Consider the following 18743-nt stretch of genomic DNA (forward strand, 5'->3'; position numbering starts at 1 on the left):
TCATTTATTGATTATGGCAACCATTTCAGACTTACTCCTTTTTTGACATAGAGGCAACATAATGTAGCACATAGAAACTGTATGGATTTATATCCTGACTTCACCTCTTCAGAGCTAGAAGACCCTGGGCAAATAGTTAAACTCTATTACCTGTAAAAGTCATAGAAGCAAAAAAGTCAGACTTTCCAGGAGATAGAGTGTCAACCCAGCCTAGGACTTTGGTCGTCTCTTCCCCACACGGAGTGGGAAGGATGATAGCAGAGCAGGAAGTGTTTGCTATGACCGACCACCCTCTGCACTGTGATGTACTTTTCCTTATTTCCATAATCATTGTTTTCTCTCTTTCCAGCTTTTTGCTTCTTACCTTGTCTCTTTTGTTATTGCTATATATACTCTGTCCACCACGTCAGTCATTCTTACAGTTCTTGATGTTAGTGCCAAAAGTCCTTGCTTTTAGACACTTCTGTCCATTCATTCAGACATTGTTTTCTAGGCTTTCTATGGATTAAATTAAGCGTTTGATGTAAAATAAACATGTCTGTAATTTCACTTTTAGAAAATCTTGTCCAGCACCTCCAATCAGCATGTGCAAGCTCTCATCAATTTCAGCAGATGTCTAGAGATTTTCAGGCTTGGCTGGATACAAAGAAAGAAGAGCAAAAGAAGTCTCATCCAGTATCAGCCAAACTCAAAGTCTTAGAATCATTAATTACAGATCAAAAAGACTTTAGTCAGACTTTAGCTGCCCAGTCTAATATTTATGAAAAAACCATTGCAGAAGGTGAAAATCTGCTACTGAAAACACAAGGTTCTGAGAAGGCAGCCGTTCAGCTGCAACTCACCACGATTAAAAACAGTTGGGATGGATTTAATAAGCAAGTGAAAGAAAGAGAAGACAAGTTAAAAGATGCATTTGAAAAAGCCCTCAAGTACAAAGAACATGTGGAGACTCTCCGGCCATGGATAGACAAATGTCAGAACAACCTGGAGGAAGTGAAGTTTTGTTTGGATCCTGCTGAAACAGAGAATTCTATTTCCAAGTTGAAGTCTCTGCAGAAGGAAATGGACCAGCACTTTGGTATGGTAGAACTGCTGAACAACACAGCCAACAGCCTGCTCAGTGTCTGTGAGGTTGATAAAGAGGTGGTTACAGATGAGAATAAAGCACTGATCCAGAAGGTGGACTCGGTCACTGAACAACTTCACAGGAAGAAATTCTCTCTGGAGAACACAGCCCAAAAGTTTAAAGAATTTCAAGAAGTTTCTAAAGAGACCAACAGGCAGCTTCAGTGCGCAAAGGAACAGCTGGATGTCCATGATTCCCTGGGGCCCCAGGCTTACAGTAACAAATGCCTGACCATGCTGCAGGCTCAGCAGAAAGCACTGCAGACCTTGAAGCACCAGGTAGATTTGGCCAGAAGACTTGCTCAGGATCTCGTGGTAGAAGCCTCAGACTCGAAGGGAACCTCTGATGTTTTATTACAAGCAGAAACCTTAGCTCAGGAGCACAGTGCGCTAAGTCAGCAGGTTGATGAAAAATGCTCATTTTTAGAAACCAAGCTTCAGGGCATCGGACATTTCCAGAATACCATCCGAGAACTGTTTTCTCAGTTTGCAGAGTTTGACGATGAACTGGACAGCATGGCTCCAGTGGGGAGAGATGTGGAAACATTGCAAATGCAAAAGGAGGCTATAAAAGCCTTTATGAAGAAACTAGGAGCCCTCATAGCGAGCAACGACAATGCCAATAAAACCTGCAAGATGATGCTGGCCACAGAGGAGGCCTCTCCTGACCTTGTTGGAATCAAGAGGGACTTGGAGGCCTTAAGCAAACAGTGCAACAAGTTACTAGACCGAGCACGCACAAGAGAAGAGCAGGTTGAAGGAATGCATGAGCGTCTTGAAGAATTCTATAGCAAATTTAAAGAATTTTCTACTCTGCTCCAAAAGGCTGAAGAACATGAAGAGTCACAAGGTCCCGTCGGGATGGATATAGAGACGATTAATCAGCAGCTTGCTGTATTCAAGGTAGGGAATTCTTCATTTTTACAGAATGTTTTTATTCCTGAAAGACATTTCTAATAGGTATAACAAAATGATAACCTATTTTTTAGAGCCTTCCAGAATAGCTGTCCTACAGTATTTGAGCCTGAATGAGCAAATATGAGGGTAACACCTGGGTACTTGGGGCAGTTCGAGCTTCCTGGGATTTGGGTTTTCGTAGGCTTAGGCCCTGAGGTGCTATCAAGAGGTCAGAGAGGCTCTTGAAAAAGCCCCAGGAAAGCTTGAAACTGACATCAGGGAGCCCATATCTGAGGGGACTGATAACTGACATGTATGACCAGAGCCGTGTTTTGAACTAAGCTGCAAAGGTTTGTCTCCCACAATTTTCTTTAAATGGTGAATTGCAATCTTTTCCTGTTCTTTCCCTTCTCATAGTCTTCACATACTTCTTAATTTCTTCTGCAAACATCTTTTTTATTTGTTTTTGTTTTTTTTTGGTTTTTCTCTGGTACCGGGAACCGAACTTACGACCTTGCGCTTGCCAGACAGGCGCTTTGCCGCTGAGCTAAATCCCCAGCCCCTAAACATCTTTTTTAAAGGTTCATACTTTTAAAGACACTGTAACCCTCCATGTTGTTATCCTGGTTTCATAAAGATCTTAGTTAGGTTCATGATCTGGAGGATTAGGAGTAAATTAATTTTTATTGGACTACATAAGCTCCTCAGTAGCAAGAAATGTCTGTTATTGGACAGCTTCAATAACACATAATGAGTGGAACATTAGATTACAGTGCTGGCCCAGTTTCCATGTCATTGGGTTTGGCCTTATTTATGGCAGTGGAAGCAGACATCCCAGCTTAGCAGGGGACAGAGGCAGGTGTCGCCCCTGCTGGAGGAGCCTGAATATCCAGTCTGCTGCACAAGTATGATCTGTCTAATCCTTTGGAGTTGCTGTGGTGCTCTGCTGTTCATGCAGTATGTTTACTTTCTGGTAAAGACAGGTGAAAGTGGATGGCACACTTAGCACATAGAGGATGTACTGAGAACAAATAAAAGCAAGGTTTGCTGAACTCCCAGCTGAGCTGGGGGTATAGCTCAGTGGAAGAGCATCTGTTTAGGGTGTGCGAGGCCCTGGATTCAGTCCCTAGCACCACAAAAACAACAAACCTAACCAACAGATTATTTCCCCTGGAAAATGAATGCAGATCAAATGTACTTCCAGTTTTAAGGTATTAGAATGACATATTGTTGTTTTCATTTGTCTTTAATAATAAGGTTTAGAGAAGATTGATTTTTTTAAAAGTAACTTCATAATGTTGTTTTTCTTACTATTACTGTTTATTCTTTATTAAATGCCTTCAAAGTCAAGTTCCTTCCAGGCTTAAAAATCAGTATTTGGATCTCAATGCTTGAAGGTTAAGGAACTATCTTTGCTTCCTTCACTGTACTCCCAAACTTTTATATTTTTGATTTGTAAAGTAAAAGATTTCATGTGACAAGAATACAATTGTGTGGCAGTTTGCTGCTTCAAAGACGGAGAACTTACGAGTGACTGTTAACTTGGAGTTTTCTATTGAATCCTGACAAAATTTTAAACATTAAATAACAGTTCTCAAAACGGTCTTTTTAATAGTGCAATTTGACTGTTTTGTGGTTTGTGAGACAATTAGGGTTTTTCCGAGTTTTCTGTGAATTTGTGTAGAGAAAAGAGTGGGTCTTCATTTCTGCTCCCTGCTTCAATGAACTATAAAAAATGGGCAGAAAAATAGTAATCAGGCTTCCAGTCTAGGTGGATGCGTCCTGTTTGTGTCCAAGAATGAGTACAGTGGAAAATGTGGCTGTCCCTGTGGAGAATTCACAGTAAGGAAGAGCAGGAGATAGGAAGACGTTTCTCACCACTGTGCTGTTTTTGCACATTTAAAACCTCCAGATAAGCATCGTTACCATCAGTAGTCACAGAGATTGTTTTATTTGGGAAGAAAAACAGTGATCATTTCTCCTAAAATAAGCCACTCAGCTTGCTGTGCTTGCTTCCTGATTATTTTAGAAGGAGTTGATTATCGTGATGTACCTTTAGAGTCTTGAAATAGTAACTAAAAATAAGTGTCCAGTGGACAGATCACCCAGCATATAAGATTGTAGCGCCACAGGCTAAAAGAAAGAATAAAGATATGGTTGTGGTAAAGATATATGGTAGCTTATACAACCAATAGTTCTATTTATTAGTATGCATTTGTCTATTAAAAATAGGAATTACAGCAATTAACATTTATTGCAGTCTCACTGTGTCAAACACTATCCTAAACTCTACCTTGTTAACAGTTACAAATGATAATCAATACTAATGTTATCCTTCCCTTACTGTAAAGAAGCAAGGCCCAGAGAGGTTTAGTACCTTGCCCAGGGTCACAGCGCGGATGTTTGGATGGAAGTAAGGCAGTGCTTTGTATCAGCTTCATTGGTCACCTTCTGAATCTGGTGTTTTCTCTGGGAAATTTTCCCATCATCTTCACTGTAGCCTACTTTAGGCATCCTGAATAATGAGTTCATTTTAAGGCAAAACACCAGAAATGCCCACTTAAGGAAAGTGTTCTATAAAACTGGCCACAATGAGAAGCAGGAGCTGAATGTGTGTAAAATGGCCACGTCCTCTCACGTTATGTAGACACTGTGGTGATGGTGATCGTGACCAGTGGTGATGGTGATTTCCTTGGTTACCATTGCTGCTGCTGAGATGGAACCGAACATTTCATTGTCTTGGTTTTATCTTTCTTGATTAAAGTGCAAGTGTTCAGATTTTAATTTAGTTTTTCCTGGGCCTTGTCTTTCATTAAATGGTAGTTTCAAAGACTTTAAATTTTTGGGTGGAATGATTTGTATCTACTGAAAAGCTAGTTATTCAAATTTCTGAAAATGAAACAGAAAAGCACTGAAGGGGACAGGGCCTAAAACACTGTAGACTTTGAAGTAGTTATAGTCCACTCTTTTGTTGATTTGTTATTTGAGACAGGGTCTTGCTATGTAGTTCAGGCTGGCCTTGAACTTACTATGCAGGCAGGCTGGCCTTGAAATTGCAGCGTTCTTCCTGTCTCAGCCTCCTGGGTGCTGGGATTACAGGCATGTGCCACCATGCCTGGCTGTGACACACTTTTACATTAATTTATCTGGTAGCTTTACTTTAATCTGATGCCATAGATAAAAATCCTATAGCAGTTTTTGAAATTTTTAATTTTTAAAATTTCTCTTAGTGCATGTGTGCAGTGCATAAGATCTACACCCCTTTTGTGGAGCTGCTACATGTGCACAATACATTTTAATTCAGTTTTTCATCCCCTTTTTGTCTCCCTGCATTCCTGGATCCCCTTTTGAGAAAGGTCATTTGAGAAAGATTCATCCCCCTACTTCCTCTTATCTTTTATTTTGCTATCTACCTATTTATTTATTTATTTATTTATTTATTTATTTATATTTTGGGCTTCTCATGTGAGAGAAACCATGGGATATTTAAGCGTGTGTGTCTGATTTATTTCACTTTACATTATGAATTCACAGGGCATCCATTTTCTGACAGATGCCTCGTTTATCTTTCCTTATGAAAGAGTAGAACTCTACTGTATGTCGATAGCACATTCTGTTTATCCACTCAGCTGTTGATGGACAGCAGATAGGCTGTGTCCAAGATCTAGCTAACTGTTAGGAACTGTGCTGCTGTAAACATGGGTGTGCCGGTATCCCTGTAGTGGGATGTCTTTAACTCCTTTGGGAAGATACCTCAAAGGGGAATAGCTGGGTCAAATGGAATTTCTATATTTAGGGTTTTTTTTGTTTTTGTTTTTGTTTTTTTTTTGAGGGATCTTCATACTGGGTTTCCGTAGTTGTTGTACTAGCTTACATTCCCACCAACAAGGTAGAAGAAGAGTTCCTTTTCCCTGCAGCTTCACCAGGATTTGTTACTGTTTGATTTCTTGATGATGGCCCTTCTTTTCTGGAATGAGGTGGAATCTCTGTATTGTTTTAACTTGCATTTCTTGAATGACCAGTGATGTCGACATGTATTTATTGGTCATTTGTACTTCTGCCATAAAGTGTCTACTCATTTCACTTGCCCTTTTTTGATTGGGTCCTTTATTTTAGGGGGCATATGGTTTTCTTGATATATTCTAGACATTTCTTTGTATATTCTAGATATTAGTCTTCTGTCTGAGGAATTGCTAACAAAACTTTTCACCCATTCTATAGGTTGTCTTTTCATCTGTTGTTTTTTTTTTTTTTTTTTGCTATGCAGAAGCTTTTTAATCTGATATGATCCCATTGGAGAAAAGAGAAAAGAAAGGGAAAATTATGTATATATGTATACACAGGATAGCTAACATAGTTGTACTACTGACCTCTGTTGCTTTATTGAAAGGAATAGTTAATGTTTAATTGTTTGATCAATCTTACATGCCTATATTTGTTTACCTGAGTAACCAATCTGAAGATATCAGTATGTAATACAACAACCATTGTTAATTTCCTATCACTTTTTCTGAAATTCTGTATTGCTTATATTGTTTTTGTGTTATTTTCTAAATGTATGTGTGTTTGTTAATATGTTTTTGTTCTTTTATCTTTAAAATAAAAATAAAATAAAAATAAATGAACTTCTTTGAGAGCAGGCCATGTTACTTATGTAGGAAATGTCTTATATTCACTGAGAACATAATAGATTATTTAAACTAAGAAGACAGACTTCTCTGCTTCCATTTTCCCCCCGATATTTAATCTAGCAAATAACTATTAATATTTATCTTAGGTTTCCTTAAAAGGACAACATTCATTTATGTTTAAGGTTCTAACTCAAACTTGTGTCCTGATTTAGCCTGAGTGAAAAGTATTATTATTTTGAGAGTAGATTAGTGTCACCCTTATTTAGCTTGAAGGTTTGAACTATTTTGATAGTATATGTAGTTTCTGTGACCATGTAAATGCTAGTTACTGGACTAACATGTCTGAAAAGTAAGGTGTTTCTGTACTCTTGGTAACTCAGAATACCAGTTTTCTATTTATATTTCTGTACTGTTACAGTTAAATACTCTGCACTCCTTTATAAATTGGTAGACTGAATAACAGGATAGATTTTGTATGTCTCTGGCAAAAAGAAAACAAGCCTGCCCCTAAGTCCTGTTTGAAGACCCTAACTGAAGATTAAACACAGATACATTATTAAGTAATATTAACTTTTCCACATTTATATTTACCAAAGACATGTTACTGACTTCTGAAGAATATGTCCTACTTTGATGTCATTAATAACTAATCAGAACTTCTGATTATCACAAAGCAGTCATCATCATACTGAAATGATTTAGTTTTAGTGAAGATTGAAGGAACTAGATTTTTTTAGAGAGAGAAAAAGAATAGACAATGACACTGAGTTTCAAAACAGGTTATTAGGACAGTTACAATAGTTGATACATTGCATATTGTTGTCTTCCTAGTACTTTTTCGGAATAGAAGATACAGGTATGATATCTTGTCTATAGAGTATTAGCACAAAACTTGCTTTTTAATGAACTAAGACAAACTAGCGGCATAACCATTGTAACTATTTTGTATATATATATATATTTTTTTTTTCTTTCTTCATTTCTTTTTTCCCCATCACAGTTTGTCTTTTCTTTTGAACAGTTTCCTACCAATTCACAATCTCTGTTGTACATTTCAGATTTTATTTACTTGTACATTTTTTTCATACTAGTGAGACAATGTGTCTGATACTGGGTCTGATTTATTTCAGTTAGGAGTATGGTCTTGAGTTGTACCCATTTATCTATAAAAGACTCCATTTTATCTGTTTTATGGCTGGGTAGTACTCCATTATATAAAAAAAACCACATCTTTTTATCCATTCTTCAGTTGATGGGCATCTGGGTTATTTCCAAGATTTAGCTATTACACATTGTGCTGTTATAAACATGGGTGCACATATATTACTGTAGTATGATGGTTTTATTTTTCTGGGAAGATACCCAGAAGGGGAAGGGCTGGGTTGAATGGGACCTCCGATCCCAATTTTTGAGGAATCTCCACACTGATGTCCACAGTGGTTGTACTAGTCTGCACTCCCATCAACAGTGAGGAGGGTTCCCTTTTCTCCACAGCCCCTCTAGCATTTGTCATCAGTTGAGTTTTTGATGATAGTCATTCTTTCTGGGGTGAGATGGAATCTCAGAGTTGTTTTAATTTGCATCCCTTGAAGGACCAATGATGTTGAACATTTTTCCATGTGTTTATTTGCCATTTGTATTTCTTCATCTGAGAAGTGCTGTTTATCTCTGATGCCCGTTTTTGGATTGGGTTTTTAAATTTGGGGGGTGTCTGATTTTTTTCAATTATTTATATGTTCTGTATATGAGTTTGTCTTTGGGACAACTGGCTATAATTTTTTCCCACTCTATGGGTTGTCTTTTCACTTTGTTGACAATTTCTTTTGTTGTGCAAAAGCTTTTTAGTAAGGTGGATCCCATCTATTGATTCTTTGTACTATTTCCCATGCAGTCTGGGTTTTGTTTATGAAATCTTTTCCTACACCTATGACTGTGAGACTTCAACCTACTTTCTCTTCTAGTAAATTTAGTGTTTCTGTTTTAATATTTAGATCGTTGATCCATTTTTGACTTTAGTGTATGGTGACAGACATGGGTCTAGCTTTAGTCTTTGGCATGTGGAAAGCCAGTTTTTCCAGCACCATTTATTGAAGAGACTATCTTTCTTCCAGTGAAACTGTTTAGCTCCTTTGTCAAATATAAGGTGGCTGAGTGTGTTTGGGGATGCATCTGCATCTTCTATTCTGTCCCACTGGTGCTCAGGCCTGTTTTCTTTTTCTAATACTGTGTTGATTTTGTCACAGTAGCTTTGTCATATATTTTCAGGTCTGGGATTGTGATACCCCTAATTTGCCTTTGTTGTCCAGAATTTCTTTTGCTATTTTAGATCTTTTCTGGTTCCAAATGAATTTCAGGAATGTTCTCTAGGTCTGTGAGGTATGTTAATGGTATTTTCATTTGGATTGCATTAAATCTGTATAGCAATTTTTGGAGAATGGCCATTTTCACTATGTTGTTTCTTCCTATCCATGACCAAGTAATACCTTTCCATTTTCTGATACCCTCCTCAATCTCCTTTTTGAGGATACTATAATTTTTACTGTATACATCTTTTACATCCTTTGTTAGATTAATTCCTAAGTATTTCACTTTTTTAGATGATACTGTGAAGGGTGTGCTTTCCTTTATTTCTCTCTCTGTGAATTTGTTGCTTGTGTACAGAAATGCTATTAACTTTTGAGTGTTAACTTTTTGTATCCAGTTACAGAACTGAATTTGGATATTAATCTAGAAGTCTTTTGGTGGAGTTTTTGGGGTCTTCTCTATAGAGTATCATTCCATCTACGAATACTGACAATTTAAGTTCTTTCTTTCCTATCCTTACCCCTTTTATTTATTGTTCTTGTCTAATTGCTCTGGCTAATGTTTCCAGAATTATAATGAATAGGAGTGGTGGTAATGAACATCCTTGTCTTGTTCCTGATGTTAGAGTGAAAACTTTCAAGTTTTGACCATTTAATATGATATTAGCTGTTGGTTTGTCATAGATGGCTTTTATAATATTGAGGTAAAGTCCATCTATTCCCAATTTTCTGCAGAGTCTTTATGATGAATGGTGTTGGACCTTGTCAAAAGCTTTTTCTGCATCTATTGAGATGATCATGTGTTTTGTGTCTTTGGTTCTGTTATATGGTGTATTACATCTATTGATTTTTGTATATTGAACTATTCCTGCATCCCTTCTGTGAGTCATTTGGTCATGATGTATAATCATTTTGATGATTTGCTGCATTCTGTTTGCCAGTTTCTTATTAAGGATTTTTCCATCTTTGTTCGTTAGAGAGATTGGCCTGTAGTCTTCTTTCTTGGTTGTTTTTTTCTGGTTTTAGAATCAGGGTAATACTTCTAGGAATGACTTTGGAAGTACCGCTACCCTTTCAATTTCCTTAAAGAGTTTTAGTGTTAGTGGCATTAGTTCTTCTCTAAATTCCTTGTAGAATTCCACAGTGAATCCTTCAGGGTCTTCTGGGCTTTTCTTTGTTGGTAAATTTTTAATTACATTTTCAATTTCATTGGCTGTTATTGGGTTAGTTAGAATTTTTGTATCTTCTTGATTTAATTTTGGTAATTAGATTGTGTCTAGGAACCTGTCCATTTCTTCTGTGTTTTCCATCTTTATTAGAATATTAGGTTCTCATAGTATGTGTTGATGATCTCCTGGAGTTCTGTGAGATCCATTGTGATTTTCCCCCTTTCATTCTAATTGCTTATATTTTTGTTTTTTCTTTCCTCTTTTTGATGAGGTTGGCTAATGGTTTATCAATTTTATTTATTCTTTCAAAGAACCAACTTCTCAGTGCATTGATTCTTTCTGTTGTTTTCTTAGTCTCTGTTGCACTGATTTCTGCTCTTATCTTTATAATTTCCTCCCTCATACAGGCTTTGGGTTTGATTTGTTCTTTTTCTAGGAGTTTGAGGTTCAACATTAGGTTGTTTATTTGAATTTGTTCTGTTTTCCTCGTGTGTGAGTTCATCACTGTAAATTTCCCTTGTAGGACTGCTTCATTTCACCCCATAAATTTTGGTATGTTGTATCAGTATCATCATTCAATTGTATGTGCAGTGTTTAATTTCATCTTTAATTTCCTCTGTGACTCATTGGTTGTTCAGAAGGGTGCTGCTTAATTTGCATGTGTTAATATAGTTTTTGCAGTTTCTCTGTCATTGATTTCCAGTTTTATTGTGCTGTGGTTGGATAGTATACATGGGATGATTTCAATCCCTCTACATTTACTTAAACATGTTTTGTCAGCTAATATATTGCTCTATTTTGGAGAAGAATGTGTATTCTGGTGTTTTGGGATGGAACACTGTAGACATCTACCAAGATCATTTGTTCATAGGCTTACTTTAATTCTAATATTCTTTGTTGATTTTTTTTTTTTTTTTTTGTCCAGTTGATTTATCCATTCATGAGAGTGGGGTTTTAAAATCCCCACTATAATTGTGTTAGTTAGAACTAATGTCACTAACACTGTGAAGAGGTTTGTAATGGTTTTAGTGCTTATTTGGTTTATCATGTCAATTAAGATTCATTTTATATAGTTGGGTGAACCTGTGTTTATGCGTAATATTTATGATTGTTATATCTTCTTCTTGGAGTTTTCCTTTAACTAATATGTAGTGACCTACTTTGTCTCTTTTGTTCAGTTTTGGCTTAAAATGTGCACTGTCTGCAAATAGAACGGCTACCCTTGCTTTTTTCTGGGTTCCTGTGGCATGGAGAATTGTTTTCCATCCTTTGACTTTTAGTCTATGAATTTCTTTTTGGGTTAAATGTGTTTCTTGAATGCAACATATTGTTAAATCTTGCTTCTTGATCCATTCTGCCATTTCTTTTTGGGTTAAATGTGTTTCTTGAATGCAACATATTGTTAGATCTTGCTTCTTGATCAACTCTGCCAGTCTCTCTTTTGACTGGTGAGTTGAGACCATTTACATTGATTGTTATAACTGATATATATATTGGCTTTTCTTTTTCATGTTATTTCCCTGCTGTTTTTTTCCCATCTTTCTGCTCTGTTTGATTGCTTGCCCTCCCTAGTGGCTTCTTTCTATTGGTGTTGCTATGTATGTGGTCTTTGTTATCTCTTTCTAATATGTCTTTCAGAGCATTCTGTAGAGCTGGTTTAGTGATCATAAATTTCTTCAGTTGCTCCTTTTCATGAAAATATCTTATTTATCTGTCAATTCTGAAGGATAATTTTGCTGGGTACATCAATCTGGGTTGAAGATTGCCTTTCTTTAGGGCTTGCAATACTTCACTCCAAGCTCTTCTTGATCTGAGGGTTTGTGTTGAGAAATCTGCTGTGATTCTGATGGGCTTTCCTTTCTAGGTGATATGTTTCTCTCTGTAGCTGCTTTTAATATTCTGTTCTTCTGCTGAATTTCTGGAATCTTGATAATTATATGCCTTGGTGTGGCTTTATTTTAGTCACGGCTATTTGGAGTTCTGTATGTTTCATTTATTTGTATGTCAAATTCTTTATTCATGTTTGGGAAGTTTTTTGCCATTATTTTTGTAAAGAGGTTTGTAATGGTTTTGGTGCTGTCTCCAGCTCTCTCACTGATTCCAGTCTTACGTTGTTGTTCTTTGCTTCGTCCTGTAGCTGTTGGATTGATTTTTTGTGGTCTCTTGTGACTTTTAAAATATCTTTCTTTTCCTGGTCCCTAGTTGTGTTCCTGTCTTCTAGACCTGATATTCTATCCTCCCCTTCATTTAATCTGCTGCTTGTACTTTCTTTGTAACTAGATATATCTATATTGTCATTTTACAGTGATCTAAAAGAAGAGCCAAACTGTAGCATTACTGTGATGATCATAGGCTCTCCTTAGATAGAGGAGACCTCCATAATTTATTAATGTGGAAGGGTGTGAGAGAGAGAGAGAAAGAGAGAGAGAGAGAGAGAGAGTGTGTATGTGTGTGTGTGTGTGTGAGAAAGAGAGAGAAAGAGAGGCAGAAAGGCAGAAGAGAATTTGCTTTGTTGGCATGAAATTGTATGTTGATTTCTTAATTAGAAAATTTGACTGGCAAATGGGTCTTTAATTATTTATTAAATAACAGTAGCATAGGATAGGGACAGGCAGCAGATTAAGTGAAAATCCATTCAGGAATCATAACACCCTAAGAAAATGTCTGTGAACATGTATTCTGTTAAGTATGTGTGATTGTCTTAGTTTACCTTAATTTCTTTTGCCAGTATTTTAATATGAAAAGTACTTCCAGTTTTATTGTTTTGTTTGTTTGTTTGTTTCTCTGAAGGAAAATGAATGAATGGTATCATTAAAGTGTACATTGTTTTCTTTTGCTAAGTGACTTTTTTTTTTTGTTTTGTTTTTTTTTTTGTTTTTGTTGTTTTGGTTTTTCTCTGGTACCGGGAACCGAACTCACGACCTTGCGCTTGCCAGACAGGCGCTTTGCCGCTGAGCTAAATCCCCAGCCCTTTCTTTTTTTTTTTGTTTTTGTTTTTGTTTTTTTGGTTTTTCTCTGGTACCGGGAACCGAACTCACGACCTTGCGGCTAAGTGACTTTTTAAAGAAATTCTGTTAGATATTTTCTATGCATAAATGCCTATGGTTCAGGTAATAAAATTTATATAATACAATCACCCTTTGTTATGTGGAATATTTTTTATTACTGTCACTGGAAAACCTCCTTGAACATTGGGAAAGCATACTCTTAGTGTTGTAGTGATTTATAGAAAGAGTAGCAGGTAGTCCTTAAAGACACTGAAGTTCACATGGGATAAGATCCCGAGATCAGACAATAAATCTGTTCCTTGTTTCTAAGTTTTTTTCTTTTGTGGTGGAGTCTGAATCTTCTTTATATTTAAATATTCATTTTAGTGAAATAAAGAGCTATTGAATATTCTTCTGATGAATATCCTCAAAAAGCCTTTAGTTATTTATGTAAAGTTTATCAGTTAGAAAACCATAGGATGCTTTCTGTTTTCATTAGTTAATGGCTGATCTGCTTTAGAAAAAACAATGGAAACTGTTGTCCTAATGCCTAGTTTTGTATTTGCTGCACAAAACATACTGTACCTCTTGTTAAGGTTCTAATCCATACTCTGAGAACTATTGGGCCAGGAGGGACTTTTGTCACTTTTTATGAATAATATTACATTTGTTTAGGTAGATGGTTTTCCACTTAATATACATTGAACTTCTTAACCTCACCAGTCTTTCAGTTCTGAAAACTTTGTGTTTAAGTTGATAAAATTTATTTTCAGCTTTTGCATAAGTGAATTATTGTTCTTAGTGGTTCAGATTATTTTCAGGAATTTTCCTTCCAAGGATTTAATTTAACTTTAGAAATATAAGATGGCGGAATCATACTGTTTTCCTTATAATTCAGTTAGTAGTGGTGCACCTTTCCAGAACACCTGCTTTACTAGATAGTTTGTCTGGATCACATCACGATTAAAGTAAATAGAATTACATTTTGAAGCAAAACATGTGTATCCAAAGGTCAAAGAAGCTCTGGAATTAAATGAAATCAATCGTTAAAAAAGAATTACATTTTTAAGACAGTATTCTGATTTTCCTAATTTCCCTGTATATAATGTTGACTATTTTTCAGAAAAATTATTTTCATCTTACTCATTGTGTGTTTCTCTCATGAAAATATGAGTGATTTAGAGATCATAATTAATATTTAGCAGCTTAATATATCAACTTTATTAACATAAGAACTATAACTTTAAAATAGCTGTATAGACTAAAATTAAGGGGAAAACTAAACGAGTTCAGTTCTGAGATATATATAATACACCCAAGTATATGTTTGAATGTGATTTCAAGTTACAGAGATGTATGTAAATTATCATAAATTTTAACTTGAACCAGAGCATAATGGATTGAAATAGTTCAATAAAATAAGAAAACAGCTAAAATGGTACAGATTAAGCATTGGTGGACCAGAGCACACTTTCCCGGCCCTGTCTGCTCTGAGCTGTGCGGTGCCCATTTCCTTGTCTGTTCCCCACCCTGCTGTGAGCGGTGTGGGGACAGCTGTGGCTGCATCTCCATACACAGCATCTTCCCATGTCCATCCTTATTACAGGCCAGATGTGAGTCGTATTTGCGAATGGCTGAGTTTTATGAATGAATTATCTATGAAGTTTTTAAAGTATACCAGTTACCTCAAGTGTGAGGTTACATGTTGCTCTTTTTAACTTTTTATAAAGCTCGGTTGATATTGTACTGATGAGGTAGAGTTAGTCTGAGGTAGACTGAATTAGGGTCTTCTTTCTCATGAAAAGTTCTTTAAGGACCTTAGACTGTTTTGAGAAAGTTACCTAAATTTCATAGAAATAGTTGGCTTTTCAGGCTGACATGTCAAGATAGTGGCAGTTGGGAGTGAAACCCTTAGTTCTTACTAATTCCCAGCCTCATACGCAGTCCACTGTTTAAATATGGTAGCTGCCTGCACTTTTTTTTCTTTCTCTTATCCATGCCTCCCAACAGCCTGTGTGCTTTAACATCACCGGAGCAGGTGCCAATTAAAATGTTTCCCCTCTCGACATGACAAATAGGCATTAGCACTGTGATGTTGATAGATTCTTATACCTGTTTTCTTTATGGATGAAATATATTTTTAGCTTAATAAAGGCTATCTAATGAGTCACATCTAACAATTTTTGAATTGGTGAGTTACCTATAAATGTTTCTGTGATTTTTTAAAATTCAACATGTGGGTTTATAAAAATTATCTTGAGATGTTCTCTTCTTTAAAGGTACAAAAGTCCCCTCCCCCATCTTTTCTGCACAATTATCAGAGAAAGTGTAAGGTTGTTTTCCCCAGAATATCCTTCATTTGGAAGCTGTTTTTTCATGTTAAATGATTATTTTATAGGATTGAAAAAAGATAGTCTGCCTTACTTTGCAAGTACCTGCTATTCTTAAAATGTTGCTTCTTTTCATAAAAGCAAGATAGACTTCATTAAATAAAATTTGCAGTTTCTGCTGCAAGCTGAGGTTTGACTCGCTGAACCTACTTTAAAAGTGTTTTCAAAGGGTGTTTGTTCAATAGATAAAAATCTGTGCATGTGATTTTATTACATATCCAGAGGTAGCTTACCCTTAATCTTTGCCTGGGTCTTGCATTAACCTCAAGAGAATGGATTTTAGTTAACTACAAATACTCCTGTGTAGGAATAATTTACTCTGGAGAAGAGTTAGATTTGAAATTGGGCTTTAAAAGGGAATGACAAAACTGGACTACAGGAATCTGCACTTTGCATCACAGGTACTGCTCAAGCTGCAGGTTCCTCACTGTGAAACTGGCTTCGTTGATGGCTTGGAACGGGGGAGCCCCCTTTTCCCCGCTGGCAGAGTGATTTCTCTGGTGCTCTTGGTGTCAGGTTCCACCTCCCCCCTGGGGTTCTGCTGCCCCTTCCATTGCCGGAGGCAGGCTCCTGGTGCTGATGTCACCACTAGGCAGCCAGCAGCGGCTCAGGTCCCTCCCACTGAAACCGCTCTGGCTCCCAGCTGGGCCAGGAGTTGGGGAAAGATGACTGCGAAGTTAGGTCACAGGAGGGGGTAGCACCAGAGTGAGAGACAGCTGGCGGCTCGGCACCAGGGCCGCACACACGGACAGAAGCTGTCTGGAGCGGGAGAGGATGCCGCCACCGGGGCCGGGACCCTGCAACCCTGAGGAGCCAGTGCCCTGGAGCGCCCTGCCGGGGCTCCCTGCCTGCGTCCACTGCCGCCGCCTTCGCTCCGTAGCTGTAGCTGAAATGAAGGCCAAGCTACGGCCACGGCTGTTGGTCGGTTTCCAAGGACAGAGGAGTCCTCTGGTCTGCAGCTGAATGTGAATTGTGCCGCCTGTGCCTCAGAGGAAACCTCGGAGCTCTGCTCTCGCTGCAGTTGCCTCAGGTGGAATAAGCCTTCTTAAGGAGGATCAGATAAGAGTCTTCAGGATTTTTTAAAAGGGAAGTTACTGACAGACAGTACAACGTGCTTTCTGATTGTTTACTTTCAACTGCCCTGGCCATCTGATATTTTTCTTTGGGTAGTTCTGCCTTGAAGAAGCTTAATATGGGAAGGAAAACTGCCTTTTGAATCAAGATTATTTATAGCTACCCTCCCAAAAGTGTAAAAGAAAGCTTTAACTTTTTTACAATATTAGACATTTTTCTTCTAAAGATTTGTTCTGTGCCTTGATCTGAACAGCACATGGCCCCTTTGTCTTTTAAGTTTCTGATGCATGGTTTATTTATAAAAGAGATGGAGTTTTGAAAGCCATGTTAAGTGGATTACAGCTAACCAGAGCTCTGTTGAAATTCACATTCAGCCTGTTAAAATGCTTGCTCATTTGGAAATTTTAATCTGGAAACCTCAGATGCAAAATTAGACTGAAAAGGGAAATGGATTGACAGTGGAATGTTCTGAGTGTTTGAGCCACTGTTGAGTGTGTTTGTTTTTTCTGTGTTTTGGATTGTGTGAAAGGGAACTTTCGGGGGTGGGAGAGGTGGAGGAAGATTTCTGTTCTCCATTCTTGGTGCACTTTACTTTTTAGAATCACTCTAAAGTCAATCAGGTAAAAGGATAGTTGCATTTATACCCATGCACTACTGATGACCTAATCACCTCGTAATGTATGTGACAACATGTATTATTTGCGCTTGTGTCTTTGTGCTAAAGACACATCGTAGTGCTGTTCAGAGTAGTTGTTTTTGAAAGATGCTTTATTACCTTATCTCTTACTTTCTCTGTCAAGAGCTGCAGTATTTGTTTTGACTGTCTATAAGATGGGGAAGCCACTCAGCAGACCAGACTGTTTACGTCAGAATCCTCCATGTGTAGGGAAGGGTGAGGAAGAAGAGGACCTAAATATCGAAGACTGCTATGTCCCACAGCGGTCGATTTATGATACAGTCAGACTAAATGAACAGATAGACTCTGGCTCAAAAGGTAGCCTGTCTTCCAGGCACTTTACAGATCGGACTTTACCCTACAATCACAGAACACTGGATGTTAGTTCTTTATGCTCTAACGGTGGCCTTACTTCTTCTAGTGTGTTTGAGCTGAGAGGCCGTGAAGCTAACAAATTAGATGAAAAGATGATCTTTGATGCACTCAAACTAAATAGTGATATTATTCGAACCACAGGATTACCCAAAGCCAAATCTCATGCAGAAAAGAAAGAGCATAGACGTTCGTGGCGAATGTTTGTCCCAGCTAATTTTGTGGATTATGCAAACAAAAGTGAAACCTCTTTTGTTGAACCTATTGACATGTCAGATGCTGTTTCCAAGGCCAGCAAGTGCAGATGGGGTACAAGTTCTCTAACTTCTGAGGAAGATGACTCTGGTTTATGTAGTCCTCCTGCAGAAAGGGAAGAAAAACAGGGGATTTTAACTAGAGACCAGTCACGAATGAGAAGCTTGTCTTCTGCTGAAGATATTCATGTAACAGAGCAATATAGACCTGCTTTTTCTGTTAATTCCATTAGTGAACAGAAAATACCCCTGCTTTCATGTAGAGATGCCCACCCTGAGGATAACTTCAAAATGATTTTACACAATGTCTCTCCACTGGAAGAAACAAAATGTGTAAGTGGTCAAAAGGCAATCCATGATGACAGTTGCCTGCAAAATGATTTGAAAGACAACACTCAGTGTGATCCATTACTTATGCCAAGAGATGGGGAAAACACGCATCTTTCTAACTCCGGACAAGAGGAGCAAACTTACTGCCCAGGAGACTTACAAATTATAGCACAAAGTGTGGAACTCATGAAGGATCTCCCACACGAGGCAGAGCTGTCTGCCAGAGACCTGGGGGGCAGGGATGCAGATTGCAGTAGCCCAGGTTTGGTAGAAAATGTGACACTGTCTACACAGTATGATTTAGAAGAATCCAGCATAGCCTCTAATGGGGAAGGGGAAGCTTCCCTTTTTGCCCAGAACATGGAGGGGACTCCTACTAAGGGCTCCCTGAAATTGGTACCAGTAAGAAAGAAAGCAGCATCCAGAAAAACAGAAGGCCAGGCAGGAATTTTGGATACAGTCTGCAATGGCTTCCAGTTGGGCCAGGTAATTCATGGAACTGTGAAGCTACAGTACTAGAAGCTTGTGCTTCTCT

General features: G+C 37.7%; 1 protein-coding gene across 7 annotated transcripts in view; it reads left to right on the top strand.

The window, feature by feature from the left end:
* Dst (dystonin) overlaps positions 1-18743 on the top strand; it is a 434906-nt gene that overhangs the window by 329268 nt on the left and 86895 nt on the right. For all 7 annotated transcript variants that reach the window (XM_013505819.1, XM_005406890.2, XM_013505822.1 and 4 more), the window contains one exon: positions 557-2028. In XM_013505819.1, the coding sequence (XP_013361273.1) occupies positions 557-2028 (1472 nt within the window). The remainder of the gene's footprint in view (positions 1-556; positions 2029-18743) is intronic.

The sequence above is a fragment of the Chinchilla lanigera genome, unplaced genomic scaffold, assembly GCF_000276665.1.
Source record: "Chinchilla lanigera isolate Chin_1 unplaced genomic scaffold, ChiLan1.0 scaffold00101, whole genome shotgun sequence".
NCBI classification, from domain to species: Eukaryota; Metazoa; Chordata; class Mammalia; order Rodentia; family Chinchillidae; genus Chinchilla; species Chinchilla lanigera.